Source organism: Parus major, chromosome 3, assembly GCF_001522545.3.
Source record: "Parus major isolate Abel chromosome 3, Parus_major1.1, whole genome shotgun sequence".
Lineage (NCBI taxonomy): Eukaryota > Metazoa > Chordata > Aves > Passeriformes > Paridae > Parus > Parus major.
Window position 1 is genome coordinate 107,416,859 of NC_031770.1, and position 17,440 is coordinate 107,434,298.

Here is a 17,440-nt window from a genome sequence, read left to right on the forward strand (position 1 = left end):
ATTTTAAGCTTGTTTGTAGAACTGGAATAATACGCAGATAAAAACGGATAATTACTAGCGTGTTTTCAGGCATTAAAGCTGAGGTTTGAAGTTCCCTTTCTGAGAAAATAAACCAAGGAATATTTTACTATCTGAAAACCTGCCAACTGGTCTTTGCTTACCATGAAGTGAAATCAAGCACCACTTTGTTAAAAGCCAGTTTCATCACAATTATCTAGTTGTTCCTTAAAATAATAAAGAGGCCTGAATCAGCAGGAGATGGTTTTATTCTGTCCTTTGGGTATTAATCAATATATCCAGCTAAACTTTTCCAGCAGCCTAGTTCAGAGGTTTTGTGCACATGCAGAGTTTGTACATTCAGGCATGTGGGTCTGTAGGAAATGAGTTCTCTAAACATCCACAAGCCAGGACAAATCCAGGTGATTTGTTGCAGTCACATCTGCCCTGAGCTGCCACACACGCAAGGAACATTTATCCCTCCACACAGACACCTTCCAGTATTGGCACCTTGGTACAGGGGTCAAAGGTGGAAGCTGGGCAAAGGAGCTGGAAGCTGGGGCTGTCCTGCCTGCTGGGCTCTGAACTCTCACAGCCTGGGAAGGTGCCATGCCTCTGGATGTCACAGCCTGGAAGTGTGCCATGCCACTGGATGTCTTAGTAGGCTGGCTGAACAGGACATTAATAGCAGGCTGCTCCCAAAGGTGGCACTGGAGCAGTCGAAGGGCACAACCAGATTAGAGGCCCTGCTTCATATTTTCCTTTTTTATCTTCCATTTACTGTTGCTATCCTCCCTAGGAACTTCAATAGTGCTCTTTTTCCCCCTTCCCAGCTCAACTGTAAACTCAACTTATATTTTCCTTCAGGTTTTTCAGACATCCAGGCTGCTAAATACCTGAAAAGCTGGAGTGCAACATTGCAAGGGTAAGCCCAGCAGATCAGTGCCTCAGTAGGAGATAACTCCTGAATGGATTGGCTATCCCTTCTGGAGCTGTGTCAAACTGCTGGGACAGTGGGAGGAAGGGGCAGAACCTTCCCTCTGGCTGATGTGGAAGGAGGACACCCCTTAGAGATTGCTCTGCTGCAGTGACTCAGTGCTGTGGAAACTGTGACTGCCCAAGAGTGAAGACCAAGACCGTTTCCATTTTGCCATCCCCAGTGTTCCCCTTGCATGAGGAACTGGCAGGACAGAGGCACTGGCATCGTCCACTGTCAGTCACTGATGTGATCTCTAGAAAATCAGTGCTAAATATATAAAAGCAAAGATATAAATACAAGCATACAGAAAGGTAAAGTGTATAAGCAAACTATGTCTTAGTAGAAGTGTTAAAAAATTAAGTTTTCACTTGTAGGTACAATTCAGGCTAAAAAATACTGTCTCAATCATTACTTACCTGCTTGAGGTGCTTATTTTCTATTAACTGGATATGTATGTAGTGTCATGCAGACTAACAACACAGCCTTCTACTTCCTATGATACTCCAATTATGCCTTCAGTAGTTATTTAACAGTGTCAGAATAAAGAATGAAAATTTCAGAGAAGAAAGAAAAATACAAGAAAGCTGAAGATTATGGATCACACTGAAGGAGACTGAAACATCTAAATTTTTTAAAATAATCTCTCAATATAAACAAGGCTCCTTAAAATGACATTTTGGAAAGCCTTCCTGTTTCAATCTCCATAATTAAGGATAAAGATTAATAAAAGGCAAAGAAATCTCACACAAGTGGACTTCTCCATCAAACCTGCCTAGCACTTCTTCAGAACTAGGGCTCCTAAATTCTGCTTCTCAACAATTAACAAACATTAATTACCACAATATCTGCTTTAGAGGAGTAAATTGTGTCCTGCAGTGAATTACACTGTGGCCTTCTAATTAGCACATATAAAAATAGAATTTCTGGTAGCTTTGTTTTCCTGTTTACATTCTGAAGCAAATGAAATAATAAATTCCTAAGCTTAGTCTGCATTTAGATACCTAAATAAACATCTTGATTTTTCAGAGCACCTACAACTCTGAGAGTCACACAGTGCTCCTGAAAACCAGGCCATTTATTTAGGTGTCTATATTTAGGTACATGAGTTTAAAGTGTTTGGCTTGAGGTCACATAGCTATGGCTCATTGCATTTTTTTATTTCCATTTGGGTCACAATGGGCAAGTCACTTCTAATAATTCTCATCACAAATGTAAGAAATAGCAGAAGAGGTGGTAAGAATTACTAAAAACCATCATGATGTTTAGCATTTCCTCAAAATACATGGAGTTTCATTCATAGAGAATTAAAATCAAAAAATAAAGAAATCAGTGCATCAGAAAGGTAAGACAGTGTGTTTAGATACTGAACTTATGTTGTGTTTGAGCTGTGCTCATTTCCTGGACTGAATTTTCTGACATCTTTGTCATTGCCTCCATAAGCTTGTGACCATTTTGACAAGCCAGATGTTTCAGCTTTCTCTAGTTTGACTGGGTAAATCCTAGAAACTAAGTGTTTCTACTTGTTAACACATGGCAGCAAACCACAGTTTATTCTTGTGGAATTTGGGCTGACATCATCAGTCATGCTCTTGAATTGTGGCTACACCTCCAAGATTGCTTTTGAATTTGCACAGTAGCCTGTACAAGCCTTGACCTAATGAACCAATTATGAAATAAACAGTCCAGGACTCTGCTGAGAGACCACTTGGAAAAGGACATAAGGACATAAGGAATAAACCACAACATTTGAAAGAAACAAGGAACAAAATGAAAACCTTCTATTTCAGCATCCTCATTCAAATGTGGCAATTTGCATCTGGCCGTAATATTTCAGATCTGAGAGCTGCACTTGTACTGTAAAGATGTTGTTTGTTACAGAACAAAAGGTTTGTATTTTTCTTTCTTGAGATGGAGGTTGTTTTAAAAGTCAATGAAACCTGTTTTTCCCCTTGATCTATCATGCATCTAGGCTGAAAAAATATCTCTTGGTTAAAAATATTCCTTCAACAGAAATGGGGACGTGCCAGTTGTACTGTCTTTAAAGTTGAGGGTTAGCTATAAGATAGTAAATTTCTGTTTTGGGGGACTTTATGTTGGATAAGGAATTTTTGCAATGTGAAGCCAAAAAGCCCTTCATTTTCTTTTCCAGCAGCTCTTGTTCTCTGAAGTAGATGTAAAATGGAAAGATTCTTTGTTCCTGTTCTCGTTGCCTTAAAAGACACAAGCTCCTTGTCTGACCTCTGTCTGCTCCTGAAGATGCTCAGAAATAACAGGGATATGCCAGAAAGGGAATTAAGGGAGCAACAAAGCCAAATGCAGTCCCACTGCAAAGGTGGAAGCTCAGGGGTTCCAGAGTAGTGCCACAGGTTCTTATGGAATCACAGACTGGTTTGGGTTGGAAGGGACCTTAAGGATCATCCCATTCCATACCCTGCCACGGGCAGGGGCACCATTCACTAGACAATATTGTTCCAAGCCCCATCCAACCCGAAACGTGAGCACTTCCAGGGATGGGGCAGCCACATCTTCTCTGGGTAACCAGTGCCACGGCCTCGCCACTCTCATAGGGAAGAATTCTTCCCAATACTTGATTTAATCCTGCCTTCCTTCAGCTTAAGGTCTTTTTCCTTGTTCTACCACTCCATGCCCCTAATAAAAGTCTGTCTTCAGCTCTCTTGCAGCCCCTTCAGCTGCTGGAAGCAGCTCTAGGTTCTTCTCCACACCTGCCTGACCCCCACACACCAGATTTGGAGAGAACAGACATCCCAGCTGGAGCATGCACTTCCCTGCATATCCAAGGCCCCAAAGGAAACAGCTCCACTCCATGATCAACCTGCATGGAGTAATATGTACAAGGGACTACAGGCACTGAAATTTTACAGCAGGTGGAGGATAGTTTCCTTTCCTGCAGAAATTTTTCAGTTGTGCAATTATTATTCCTATACCCAGAATGATGTAAAATGCTCTGCAGATAAAAAGCAAAAAGCGTTTGCTTTGCACATTTTTGCTTTTCTCTGTAATATGTTGCAGCTAAGCTGCTCTGCAGTTGCTGAGCACACAGAGACTCTGGAGAGGTGTTGAGGCAATGTTGTCTTACTGCCCTGAGTGACTGGGTGATAAACTGGCAGATGAAGTTCAGCAGTGATAAGTACAAAGCAATGCACAGGGGAAAAAATAACCCCAACCACACACACACACAAACACTGGTTCCAACACTCCAGGAGATCTGGAGACTGAAGTGGAAAGCCCTCTGGAACAGTCAGTGTGGAGCTAGGAAGTGGTCAAAAAGGGGAACTGAATGTTAAGAATCAGTAGCTTCCCCCTTAGATGATGAGGGGACCCCCAGAGTCATGGGACTCTTTAACCCAGATGCTCAGAGTTATTCAAAGTCCCTTGGCCAGACTGCTCTTGTCTATTCCAGACCTAGCAAAATCCAACAGTCGTTTTGGCAGAATCAAAGTTTCAAAGTAGTGTTTTCTTGTAAAATTAGATAGGCTAGAGAGGATGGTGATAAAATCTCACAGTGAAAATGAAGAAAACCACATTAAATTGAAAAAGGGATATCTGGACGGAAATCCAATTAAAGGCTAGAAAGTAATCACAGAATAGTTTGGGTTGGAAGGAATCTAAAAGATCATCTTGTTCCAATCCTTTCCATGGGCAGGAATGCCTTCCACTAGACCAGGTTGCTCCAGTCTTGCCTTGAACACTTCCAGGGATGTGCCCTCTTCCACAGCTTCTCTGGGCAACCTGTGCCAAAGCTTCTACAGCTTCACAGAGAAGAATTTCTTCCCAATATCTAATCTAAACCTGTCCTCTTTCTTCATCTTAAGCCAATCCACCTTGTCCTATAATGATGGTGAGAAGGTATAAACAAGAAACTTACTGCCTCTATAACAAAGGAACACTTAAAGAGGGGTAAGACTTGAAACTGTTTTTACACAGTGAAGAACTATGCTGTCACAGCACATTGTGGAAAGCAAAACCACAAATGGGTTCAAAAAGAGTAAAAAACTCCTAGAGAACAGGACCACTGGTACCTACTAAGCCGAGTAACTTGGATTCAACCATGAGTTCCAGAAATCCCTATCTCCCTAGTAGCTGGAAAATTCTAAGGTAAATAGGAGAACATGGAGCCTATTTTTACACTGATTTACTAAGCATCCAGTCTTGTCTGCTGGAGACAAAAAAAAAAGCTAGATGGATCCAACTGTGTTTTTTATGTTCTAAAGAAGTAACAGAAACAATTGAGATTATAATGCTGACAGAGTCAACATTAATTTTATTTTCTTTATCCATTCTAATCTCCAGACTCAGACATTTGCAAGAAATCATAATCCATTTTCCAAAGAAATTGGGATTATCCCAGTGAACAGAAATGTTAAAGATGAAGCATTGATTTCTTCAGCTTCTACCAATTTTCAGGGATTACTTACTTGCTTATTCTGAAAAAAGGAGAATTTGTCACTGAAACATCTGCAAAGGCTGAAGGACTTAGCCAGGGTTTGTATTTTGATGATCAGAAATCAAGGAAACATTATCAGGGGGCAAAATCTTTTGGTTACAGTGCTTCAGTTGTGTTGAAATTCTCCGTGGCTGCTTCAGCACACTTAAGAGGCCACTTTTGCTTACAGATTAAATCTGGAGATGGGAAGCAGGTGCAGACTGAAGATAATGAGCAGCTCAGGAGTCGGAGGAGACGGGCTAAGCCTGTGCTCTGGGATATCAGTAACAAACTCCTACTCAGTTCTGTGGGATGAGCTCACAGCACTGCTTGTGGATCCTGCAAGTAGCAGCTGTTTTATCACCTCCTTTGGTATCCTTTCCAGAATTACAGCTTCCTCCAGGTTTTGGCACTCTACAACTACTTGGGTTGTGGGAAGATGGCCACAGCCTTTAAGAGGCACAGGGTGCATGGCCTGAATAGCTCTGGGGTGAAGGGTGGGACTCCACAAAGGACCTTCTCTCAATTGCTCTTATCCTATTATTTTGGCAACACCATTTTTCCATGTCTAAAAAATGTATTATTTTGTGACCTTTCCTAATACAAATCTTTAATCCTTATAACAGGGGATATTAAAATGCTGCAATTGCTTCCATTCTTATAAATATCTACTTTGAAGGACATTTTACTGCAATCAGTAGAATTTAGGGTTTTTTCCCCTTCATCTTAGCAATGGTGCCTGGATGCATATAAACCCAAAGTGCTGACCTTGCCTTTCCTGGTTTTTCCTGAGCATGGGTTAGCTTGCTTTCAAAACTGCAAGAGATTCCTACTTTACCACAATTTTACTACAAGGAAATACATAGGCTAGGACAGCTTCATCACAATGAAAACATTCTTCCCAATATGAAAATTAATAAAAATTGAAACACAAGATACAGTTAAGAGGATGGAGATGAGAAGACACAAGGAAATTGTATAACATAAAATGCAGGACAGAAAAAGCCCAGTGGATGCTCTTCCTACGCAGAATATTAAAATAACACATCATGCAAAGGGAACACACATAAATGGAGACAAAGGAAAATATCCTACCAGGTTTAATTCCCAAAACAAAAAACAAAAAGCAGATTATTTGATTTAAAACCTCATTAGTTTATATAGTGACATTTTTGGTTCCATAGCTCGCTTTCTCTTCTGCATAATGCCTAAAGCAGTAAGATCATGGTCAGAGATCGATATTTTAGGCACAAGGACAAACCAATGAATATAATAATTACTATTATAAGTTATCTATTATACATTTAAAAATAAAAGTAGAATTGAGAGAAATCCTGAAAGGGGTCTTAACCAGATATGCATCAAGGCATAAGTCAGTCCTTTGTTGAGGGACCAGAAAGGAACTCTTCTGTTGCAAATACAGCAGTCTCCAGTGCATTGCTCTTTGCTGTTTGCAGATATGAGGTGGGATACGCTATTGATTTTATTCTTCACACCATTTATTTTCTCCTATTATTGGAAAGTGCTGCTATAAAAGGCACACATCTTTTTATATATTTTTAACTAATGGAGAATTATTCCTTACATAGATTTTATAGGTTATTTAATAATTACATGGGAGCCTTCTTGTTCTTCATTACATTCTATAGATTTTCAAAGCCATCTTTACAAAAACCTATTTATGTTTCTGTATCACCCTATTGATTAAATCCCTTTGTATTACATTTTAAAGTGAAGAGACCACAGAAAATCAGTGTTAGCCTCTGATGTTTAGCAGCCTCAAATATGCAGCTGGAAGAGAGAAAATAGCCCTTCCTTTAATAAAACATGCCTTGGGGGCATCTGAGGGTTTTCCCTTCTTTTTAAAATCATAACCAGCATCAGCCTTTTTCCATTGTAAACGTGATGTTGCTTTAAAGCCCTACACAAATGCTTCTTCTGCCATCATCCATAGTGGGGAAATACCCCTGATTCACCTGTTAGCCTGAAGAACTGGCTCCATCCCAGATGGAGCTCACTCACTTCAAAGGACAGTTTGGGTGCTGGTGGTCAGGGAGCTCCATCCCCCAGAGTAATCAGAACTCCTGCAACATCACCACAGGAAGGACTGAGAGGTTGTCATTAAAACCACGGTGAGGTGCCCTGGCAGTGTGAGGAAGTCCAGCCTGCTTCTGTCTGCATCCCACCCCACCTCTCCCCTACTTTATCCCATCACCCCTTCTTACTCCTATTCTATCCCATCCCACCTCTCTCCTACCCCGTATCTCCTTGCTTCCATTCCATTTTGTTCCTTTCCACTCCATCCCATTCCATCCCACACCACCTCTCCCCTACCTTACCTTACCTTACCTTACTCCACCCATCCCACCCCTCTTCATTCCCATTCCAACCCATCCTGTATGTCCCTACCCCATCCCATCTTACCCCACCTCTCCTCACTCCCATCCCATCCCATCCCATCCCATCCCATCCCATCCCACCTCACCCTTAGGGTGGGGGCACCGACACCTTGAGGGAGAGCAGCTTTGCCACGAGAACACAAAACACTGTCTCGAGCTCTTGCCTTGGCTCACCTGTGTCCCCTCACTGCCCTGTGCCGCTCACCTGTCCTATGTCCCTCTCACCTGACCCCACTCACCCGTCATTTGTCCTCGCTCATCCTTTGTCCTCACACATCCCCTGCCCAGCTCGCCTGGGCTCACTCATCTGTCCCCGTACATGCCCCGTGCCCTCTCCTCTGTCCCCCGTCCCCTCACGGGCCCCGCCGGTCACCGATTCCCGGCGCGTCGCTGTGGGACTGGGGGCGCGGCCAGTGCTGTGGGAGGCGGGACCAACGCACTTCTCGCCTTTTCATTGGCGGATCCTCCTGACTGTTTACGCGGGGGCGTTGCTGATTGGGCCGCCCTGTCCTCCACCTTGGCGGGCGCGGCGCGGGGCGCTCTGAGGGAGCGTTGGGCGCGGAGCGCGGCGGACTCCGGGTGGGCAGGGAAGGGCGAGCGAGCCGCAGGTAAGGGCACGGCCGCCTCCCCAGGGGCTCCTTCCTCGCCAGGGCCGCAGCGCTGTCCCGCAGACCTGGGTTATGCAACCGCCCCGCGGTCCTGCCCCGGCTGCCCTCGGGGATCCTTCCACCCGCGGCTCTCGGGGGATGCGCGGCGAGCCCGAGACCGCCCTTCCGGAGGGGTCGGAGCCGATGCGGAGAAGCTCGTGAGGAGGGATGGGGGCGTGGGAAGGAGGTGTGCGGCCGTGCTGGGAGCAGGTCGGGGTCTCAGCGATGCGGACCCGGACCGGGCGCTCGGGCAGCTCCGGGCTGGGCTGCGCCGGGAGCTCTGAGAGAGAGGCTATTCTCGGGCTGCTTTAAACTTGGCTGCCGTAGCCGAGGGGGAACGGCTGTGAAGTGAAGCTTGGTTTAGATTTGATATTAGGAATAAGTTCTTTACTGTAAGGCTGGTGAGGCACTGGCATAGGTTACCCAGAGGAGATGCGAATACCCCATCCCTGGAAGTGTCCAAAGCCAGCCTGCACGGGGCTCGGAGCAACCTGGGATAGTGGAAGGTGTTCCTGCTCATGGCAGGGGGTTGGAACGAGATGGTTTTTAATATCCTTTCCAACCCAAACCATTCTGTGATTCAGTGATCCCAAGCCAATATCATTTGATGCTTATGTAATACATAGCTCTCCAAACTTGCTGGTTTGGCTATTTTTCCCCTCACCTCTTGTAGATTCTTTTGTATATCTTTAAAATATTGTGTTCCTTTATTTCTTTAGTTTGGAGTTTAATGAAGGTTCCTAAAAACAAATATATGATAAGTTTATACAGCTGAAAGAAATAATATAAATGAGAATTGTGATTTATATGGGGGTTATACTTTATACCAGCTTCTGTCTGGCTTTCAAGTTTTGTCCTTGGAAATGGTTTGGTCTTTTAGTTAGTTAGAGTGGCTGTCGTGATGAAAAGGAAAGCTCCTATTCTATGAAAATACATTATTAGTGTAAAGAAGCTGCTCTATTTATTCTTGTAGTGAAAATAAATTATTTGGTTGCCCATCATCCTTGAATAGATGGAAGTCTGAATACTGTGAGAATATAAAACATTACAGAAAACTGCTAACATATCTCAGTAAACAAGGACAGAAGATTTTCTGTAGATGATCATGTCGGTTAACTCATCTTTGGTACCTTTAACATTAGGATCTGTGCTATCTTCCTCAAACTTCCTAGAAGTTGTCAGCTGTGTGATATAGTTTATCTGTGGCCTTCCAAGTATTGTAGTTTGTGTTCAGATTCAGTAGCCTGGTTTGTCATTGTTTGTGTTGAAAACGATTGTCATTGCATTGGTGTCCTTAATTTATTTATTTACAAATTACTTGTTTGTGCTAGCAGGAAATCCTTTCAGAGGAAGAAACTTTGAAATTTTATTCCAAGTCATCATTGTGTTCAGACTGTCTTCTAGGAGTTAAACTCTGTGAATGGCTCCTGTTGCAGGTAGTTCTGGGTAAGATTTGGGGCACAGCTCTGAATTTCAGGTTACAAGCTGGAGGGCTGCTGAACGAGTGTTCCACTGACCCCTGTGTGAGGCGACAGCTCTGGCTTAAGGCCAGTGACGCTCTAATGCTGTGTGCCCCTTATAAAACAGGCTTGCTTTAAATAGATTAGCATAGAGGCCAAGTGAAGGTGATCAGGAGGCTTGTTCTGGTTTCTTTGTGTTTGGGAAGGGTTTTTGTTCTTTGAATACCTTAATGTTGCCATGGTTACTGTAGTGCCCAATTGATTGAAGCTCAGCTTCTTGACTTTAAGAACAGCACAGGGAATCTTCACACCTGGCATTGGCTACTCCAAAATATCACCTTCTTGTTGTGCAGTGGGACTGGAATTTTGGCTTGGTTGGGTTCACCAGCGCCTCCTGGATTGTTTTCTCCAGCGCTGGAGATGCAGATGCTCAGCAAGGCCATGCCAGACAAATCCTTTGTGGTGTCAGGATACATTCTTGGCAGGGGAGGCACTACTGAACCTTCAGTGTGATGTGCATGTCTTGGACTGCTTGAGCTGACCAGTCCTGCTCTAGAGGAATAAAACTGAATAGTCCCTTTGGATGTTAAAAGCTTCCAAAAATAGTTCCAAAGTCTCAGCTAAATTTAATGCGGCTAGAATGTCAATGGAAAGGATTAGAACATTTGAGATTTGCACCAGTTAGCATTTAGAAAAAAAAAAATAAAAAATTGAAATCCTCTTCCTCATATCTGCTGCTTTTGTAAGAAGAAAAGTGGAGATTGGCACTATTTTTGTGTAGTGCTAACCAAACTGGAGCTCAACTGTGAGTGGACTTCCCTGTACTGGTAATTTTGATTCCTGTAAGGGAATTTGCCCAGATGGAAAATCAGGGTGAAGGCTGTGGGAGGGGGTCACTATAGTCCTTGTTGCTTTTGAGGCTGCAAAGGTTCATTAATCCTGTCATGTGAGGTCCAGTTCTGCTCTTTCTAATCAAATAAAAAGCCTCTATTTAAGTCCATAGGAGCTTTCTACAGTGAAGAATTAGCACCATTAAAAATAATGCTCATCTCCAGTGTTCATTGTGCAGAGTGGAATGAAATTCCAGTAAGTTACTCTGTGACCTTTCCTGTTACATTTGTGCTTTCTGACAGAGCCTTCGGTGTGAAGCCAGTTGGCTTCAGCACGAGATGCAGCCTTAGGCTGTCACCACTGAAATTGGTGGTTCTGCTACTGTAAAGTCAGTGATATTTTAAGTAAAAAATTACTCTTTCAGTAAAATCTTATTCACTGGGTTTGGTTTCCCCTCTCCTGCCTCTCCCCTGGATTTGAGTTATGGTAAAAATTCCTTTTTTTGGGGCTTTTTTTTTTTTCCGTAGGAGCCAAGATAGAATCCCTACACTTCTCCTGCACCCTTCTAGAAAAGCAACTGCAACTTTTGTGTTGTTTTTTTCTCCAAATTTTCTTAATTCCTGCAGATTATGGTTTCCAGGTTTGTACTCCAGACTCAATAATACTTCTAGTTTCTAGTGATTCTATTTAAAGCTTCTATTTGTAACATTTTGTTTGCTTTATTCTATTTTTAGTCATGTTGTTTGTCATGGCAAGCAGTGTTTAATAAAAAAAAAGTAAAGTTTCCTTGTGATTCCAAGAGATATGTGCCTGTTTCTTGATGTCCCTCAGGGATTCTTCTTGAAAACTCTAAGGACAGGGAAATGTTCACCAAGGAAATGCCTTATTAGTGTCCATAAAAGCAGTGGATAAATCTATAAATGTTCAATGGTATGGAACACATTGTCTGTTCAGACACTTCATATACTCAAATTGTCTTCATTCATTATGATTTCTGCTGAAGGTTTTGGCTCTGCAGGAGTCTGACTTCATGAGAGAATGTACATCTTTGCCCTTTCAGTTTTACACTAAATAAGTGTAATTTTTCAAGGAGAAACTTCAGTGAGCTACTGCTGTTTTCCAGTGAATATAATTTTCTGCTGGCCTCTGTTAATTTTAATTAGAGGTGTACTGTGTCTAAAAATAGTGACATAACAGAATGAACACAGAGCTCCAACATGGAATCTCTACAGAGATTTTGGTCACAGCATCTCCACTGCTGAACACTGACATGACCTGGTCTGTGCCAGTGGGAAGGGTGCCTTGTGTTTGGAGCTATCCCAAATTAGAAACTTTTGCACACCTGGACTATGGGAGGAGAAATTTAAAGCAACCCACATCAGAGTGAAGTGATGTGTAGAGTCTGGAAGGAGAGTGGCTGCTGTGATTCTCCAATGGTTGAAAGTGCAGCACTCGTGAGGTTCTCATTCTGTGGGATGTATTAAAGTTGAGGGTCCAAACCTTCTACCAAATTCAGAAATATCACAGGTTACATTTGGGTGTGCTTTAAATAAAGGGAATAAATGGATGTGGCAAGTGCTCAGCTTTAGCTGGAGTTTACATGAAGTTGTTTGGCTCGGGTTTGAAGCTGTCTCAGTGTCTCAGACTTTTCAAGGGAACAATCATCATGACAGAGTTTGCTGTAATGATCCCAGTTAAGATTTTGGATAATTTAGCATCAATACTGGGACTGGATAGTGTCTGTATTACTGCATATATATATCTATATATATATATATATCTATATATATCTATGTATATGTGTAAAATCTGATTTGGGAGGGGAGAAGCAAATGCATGACTTGATTTGAACTCATTGCATTTTAAAAGGAAGATAAGTACAGTTTACTATTACGTGGGGTTTTTCTGGTTGTTTCTTTTTTTTGTGTGTGTTTGTTTTCTTATTAATATAAAAAAGGATCTTAAGGGGATGAAATTAACTTATTTTTTCAGAAGCTGTGGAAAGGAGCTTTAACATAAATGGGAATGTGAACCAGCGATCATATTATAATAACATAAAAAAATACTTTTAATTTGATTTATTTAATATGGAAATCCAGTTCATGGATGATAAATGACTTAGAGTTAATTGTTTTAAGGGATTTGAAATGTAAATTTTTTTGTTCTAAATTAGTTGAATAATTGGAAAGAGGATATTTTGCTTGTCAGAGGACTGCCTGAAGTGGGTAAGTAAGTTCAAAGAAGCCACAAAACCCTACCAACAACATGATACCTGAGCCTTAAGGTTTGACAGACATAATAAAGGATATGTAGTTATGATTTTTTACATATATATATGTAAATTTTTGTATGTGTAACATTATTCATAATATGGAAAAACGTAAGATTTCCATCTTATGCCTGAGGATAACTTCTGATTGAAGTCTGCTAACAAATAATTCAAGTATGTTTGTCCCCTCTCATTATCATAAGCTCAGGCTTATGAGCAGTTTATTTCTCTTGGGGAACATATATGTATTTAATTAGTGAGGTTTCTGTTTTAACTGTGGGGCTGTGCTTTCTATGGTGCAGTGTATGGCAAAAGAAAATCTGTGATTTCACTCCATACAGGTGTTCTTAAACCATCCCATCATAAAATGGGCAGAGGATTTAAGAATCAGGTATAAGTTGACTTGCTGGTGGAGGGAATGCTGATCAGAACTCTGGGTGTATCTTTATGAGTAGAAGGTGCCTGTGCAGGCGCAGACACCTACCTGCAAGTCTGGGAAAAGAGCTGGTCAAAAGACCTGTGAAACAGTGACTTTCTTAAAAAGATTTGGCCAGTGCCTAAGTCCCACTGGGCAAAAATGTTTCAGTAGTTGGCTGGAAAAAAAAAGAATCAAGCTTTTCCTGTCCAAGAGCTCTAGAAGAGCAAGACTGCCACATGATGTGAATATTTATTATTTTCTCATCCTGGCTGCTGCAGCATATGTTCAATTTTTTATTGGTTAAAAACCTGAGCTTTGTGGTTGTAACTTAAAATTCTGTTCTGTTTTGTTGTTTGTCATAGTGGTTTTGCTGAATTCCTAACATAAAAGCTTTCCTATGTAGTACTTTATTATAATATGGCTCTCCCAGGAGAGAAAAATAAACAACTGTTTTGTGAGGAAGCCTATAGACTTTACTGACTTCTGTCAATAGATTGAGATTATTTGCTTCTCTGGACAATTAACTTTGTTATGCCTTGAGAAAGGAGGTGTGAAACTGGTTAGCTTTAACATACATAATCCAAATTCCTACAACTTCAGTTTGTCCAGTGTGACTCTCAGATGGTCACTGTCTTCCCTGGCTGCAGATTGTTTGCCTGTTGCAAATGAAATTCTTCCCACAGCCTGACACAAGTCTGCCCTGCCATGTAAATTGTGTTTTGTAACATGCTGGGCTTGAGGTTCATTTCCATAAATCTAATGACATGGGCTAGACATGATGACAAACATGCTTAAAGATGATTGTTTTTGGAGATGATTTATTAAAGCTTTTTGCTAAAGAAAATACTACATTCTGATGTGAAGTTTCTGGCTGCTGTGAGGTTTTCTTTATCGTATTTCCCTGGATGTGTTTAAATGTACAGTAATACAAAGCTTAAGTGAGTTGGTTCAAGTACCAGAGGCAATGTTACTGTGATGGTGAGCTCTCCTACACTAACATGTACTGCTGAATTTGTAGCCATCTCTTCTGCCATTTGTTCAGGCTTCTTCTTTCCAATTAGAATTTAATTTCTGAACTGAAATAAATTGGAGGTAGTTGTGCTAATATTGGGCAGGGCTGCTGAAAGGAAAGTGTGTATTTGATAGCCTGAAAACCCATCCTTAGGTTAACGCAGTACTTTTGAGCATGACTTCAGCTTGTGTATTTGAGAACTTCTGTCATTAGCCCTTAGACTCCAGCAATAACAATTACTGATATTTCCATAACCTTATGTTGTGGAATGATGTGCTCTGTCATCAGCCAAATCTCATTTCAGAGCAGAGGTTATATGAAAGGCACAGCCATAGCAAATTAGCTCTATAATTTAACTTTGCTGAGATTAAGTGTAATAAACCCATATGGTTTAATTTTGGACAGCAGTCCTATATAGTGTGTTTGAGCTAATATTTACAGCTATTTATAGAGAATAGCAAGTATGCAAGACAGCAAGGGCAGAGCAGAACAGATGAGCATGCTGAGTTTATGTAACTCTCTAAACGCTTGTGTTAGGAGGAAAAGCAGCTAATGATTGTATACTGTTATTGAAAGAAACAAAAAGGAAATAGATTAGATTAGAATAGATTATCCAGTAAACTTAACTTACTGGGGCTCTGTAGATTGATGTCTCGATAGGTTGATGTCTACTAAGGACTGCTAAATTCCTGATTTTATACTAATTAACACCCTGATCATTAATTGGGCCTTGACTTACTCCCCTTGGTTGGTATGAAGCTTTCTCTCATTACAACAGTAATGATACCATTTAATGTATGGTCTCATTAGGTGTGCCCATCATTGTGTGTGCCTTAAATGTACCTTTCTGTACTGATGCATTTGGTATAAAGGCTCCAAAATCAACCTGACTTTCCTAAAAATGCTGAAAGTCATCTTGAGTCCACTCTTTCCTTAACTTTATTTGCTTCCTAGTGTGATTAAGATGCAAATAATAAATTGCTAATGGGCTTTTAAAACCTATTCAAGGGTAAGTTCTGTACTTAAACTGTAGAAAAAATTGGCTGTGTTCTTTGTACCAGAGATGTGTCTGGTTCTACTGGTTCTTGATGATGACATATTTATGCTCCTTTCCATAAGGGTCTTTTGTTTTGTTTTTTCTTGATGCCTGGTTTAAATTTTGAAGTTGTTTTCAAAGTTCTTCTTACCCTGGGCATTATGCTTCCTGAGCTGGCTGCAGACTCAGAAGCACCAGCAGCCTGCCCAGTAACAAACATGGTTCTCTTAAACCCAAATACAGCACAGTGTTTTCTCATAGGGCAAGGGGCCCTTAAGTAATGTCTCTTCTGCTTGTGTTCAGGAGCTTGTACTGGTATGTTTAGACCTTTTCTGTGCTAATAAATGAAGTTAAAGCCAAGTCCCTGTTTAAACCTTGGTGAGACTGATCTTTGTGCCCTGTGTCAGATGCCAGTTGTTGCTTTGAAATAGTGTGAAAAATTCTTTCTACAAATGGAACCCCCATACTTAAGAATCTATGGGTCACCTTGTGGATGTGGAATGTTTAAATATGTAGTGTAACTGTGTGATGTTATCTTCTCTATGCTGCCAGGGATGAGGGGAGATTCTTACTTCTTTGGAATGCGGGGCCTTGGCCACTACGGCTGCATCCCAGAGGATGGAGGACAGTTCCTACTCTACTCTATCAATGGAGACAACGGCCTAAAGACATGTTTTGCACAGGAAGATTTTCATGAAATAATTGATTTCAACGATCTCCCAAATTCTCTCTTCGCCTGTAATGTTCACCAGTCCGTGTTTGAGGATGAGGACAGTAAGGTACAGTGTCTGTTCCTAAGTTTTCCCTGTAAGAGAAACCTATGCTTTATATCTGTTTATTGCAGTCAGTGAAACAGTTTAATCTGTTTATGCAAAGAGACTAGATCACAAATACGACTTTTTTCCTAAGGTGGCAACAACATTCTTCTTTGATGTTTATTTCAAGAACTTAGAAACCTTTTTGTCAGCTGAGGTAAACAAAAAGTGTTTTTCTTTTGTTGAAATTTGCAGAATACTGAAATGGAGGTTTGTGTCTTCATGGCAACCTTGGCTGCAGGGATGGTGGGAATGGCAAAGTCAAACGTGTGATGGCTGCTCCTGCTTGCTGATCACAGATCACTGAGATTTCTGTATTTTCTCACAGAATTAGAGAATCCTTAGGTTGGCAAAGACCTTTGAGTCCAACCATTAGCCCAGCACTGCCAGCACTAAACTGTGTCCTCAAGTGCCACACATACGCATCTTTTAAACCCCTCCAAGGCTGGTGACTCAACACCATCTCTGGGCAGCCTGTTCCAATGCTTGACAACCCTTTTAGGTGATAATTTTTTCCTAATAGGCAAGCTAAAACTCCCCTGGCATGCCTTGAGACCTTTTCCATATGTTTTAATGATTGCTAATTTGGATAAGAGACCACCACCACCTGCCTCACTTCAACCTCCTTTCAAGTACTTGTAGAGAATAGAGTTAAGGTCTGGCATGTTTTAAGTTATCTGTAATGCTGTGTTCTCACTGTCATTCACTTCAGATTTTCAAGATAAAGACATGAGAAACTTCATGAAAATATTTTGAACTCTGCAATTAATCTAAAACAAAGTTGAGAACAACATGGTCTTAAGATAATAATAATAAGAAGAAAAAAATCAACTCTTGCAGGAAGAATTCAGTTTCTGTTTCTTAGTCTAGTATTCTTTCTGACTGAGACTTCAGGAATATAAAACTGATAGCTTGGGGCTTTATTGTCTGATGAAATGAGTCTGAGCTAATTGTTATAGGCACATCTGAAGCTACTTGAGTGTCCTGTTCAGAATTTTCAATTCAGAAACAAGCTGGCAGTGGTACAGTGGGTTTTGCCTGAAACTGTCTGAGCTATCCAGGTAAAACTGGATCAAAATCACTGGGACCAGAATGGACAAAGACTTTTTAATGGGAGGGGTTACCAGATAAAA

The 17,440-nt window shown here is 41.2% G+C and overlaps 1 protein-coding gene across 1 annotated transcript in view; it reads left to right on the plus strand.

The window, feature by feature from the left end:
* Positions 1-8,332: 8,332 nt before the first annotated feature.
* RCAN2 (regulator of calcineurin 2) overlaps positions 8,333-17,440 on the plus strand; it is an 84,106-nt gene continuing 74,998 nt past the window's right edge. Inside the window, exons 1-2 of the mRNA XM_015621279.3 lie at positions 8,333-8,427; positions 16,045-16,271. Of these exons, the coding sequence (XP_015476765.1) occupies positions 16,047-16,271 (225 nt within the window). The 5' untranslated portion in view covers positions 8,333-8,427; positions 16,045-16,046. The remainder of the gene's footprint in view (positions 8,428-16,044; positions 16,272-17,440) is intronic.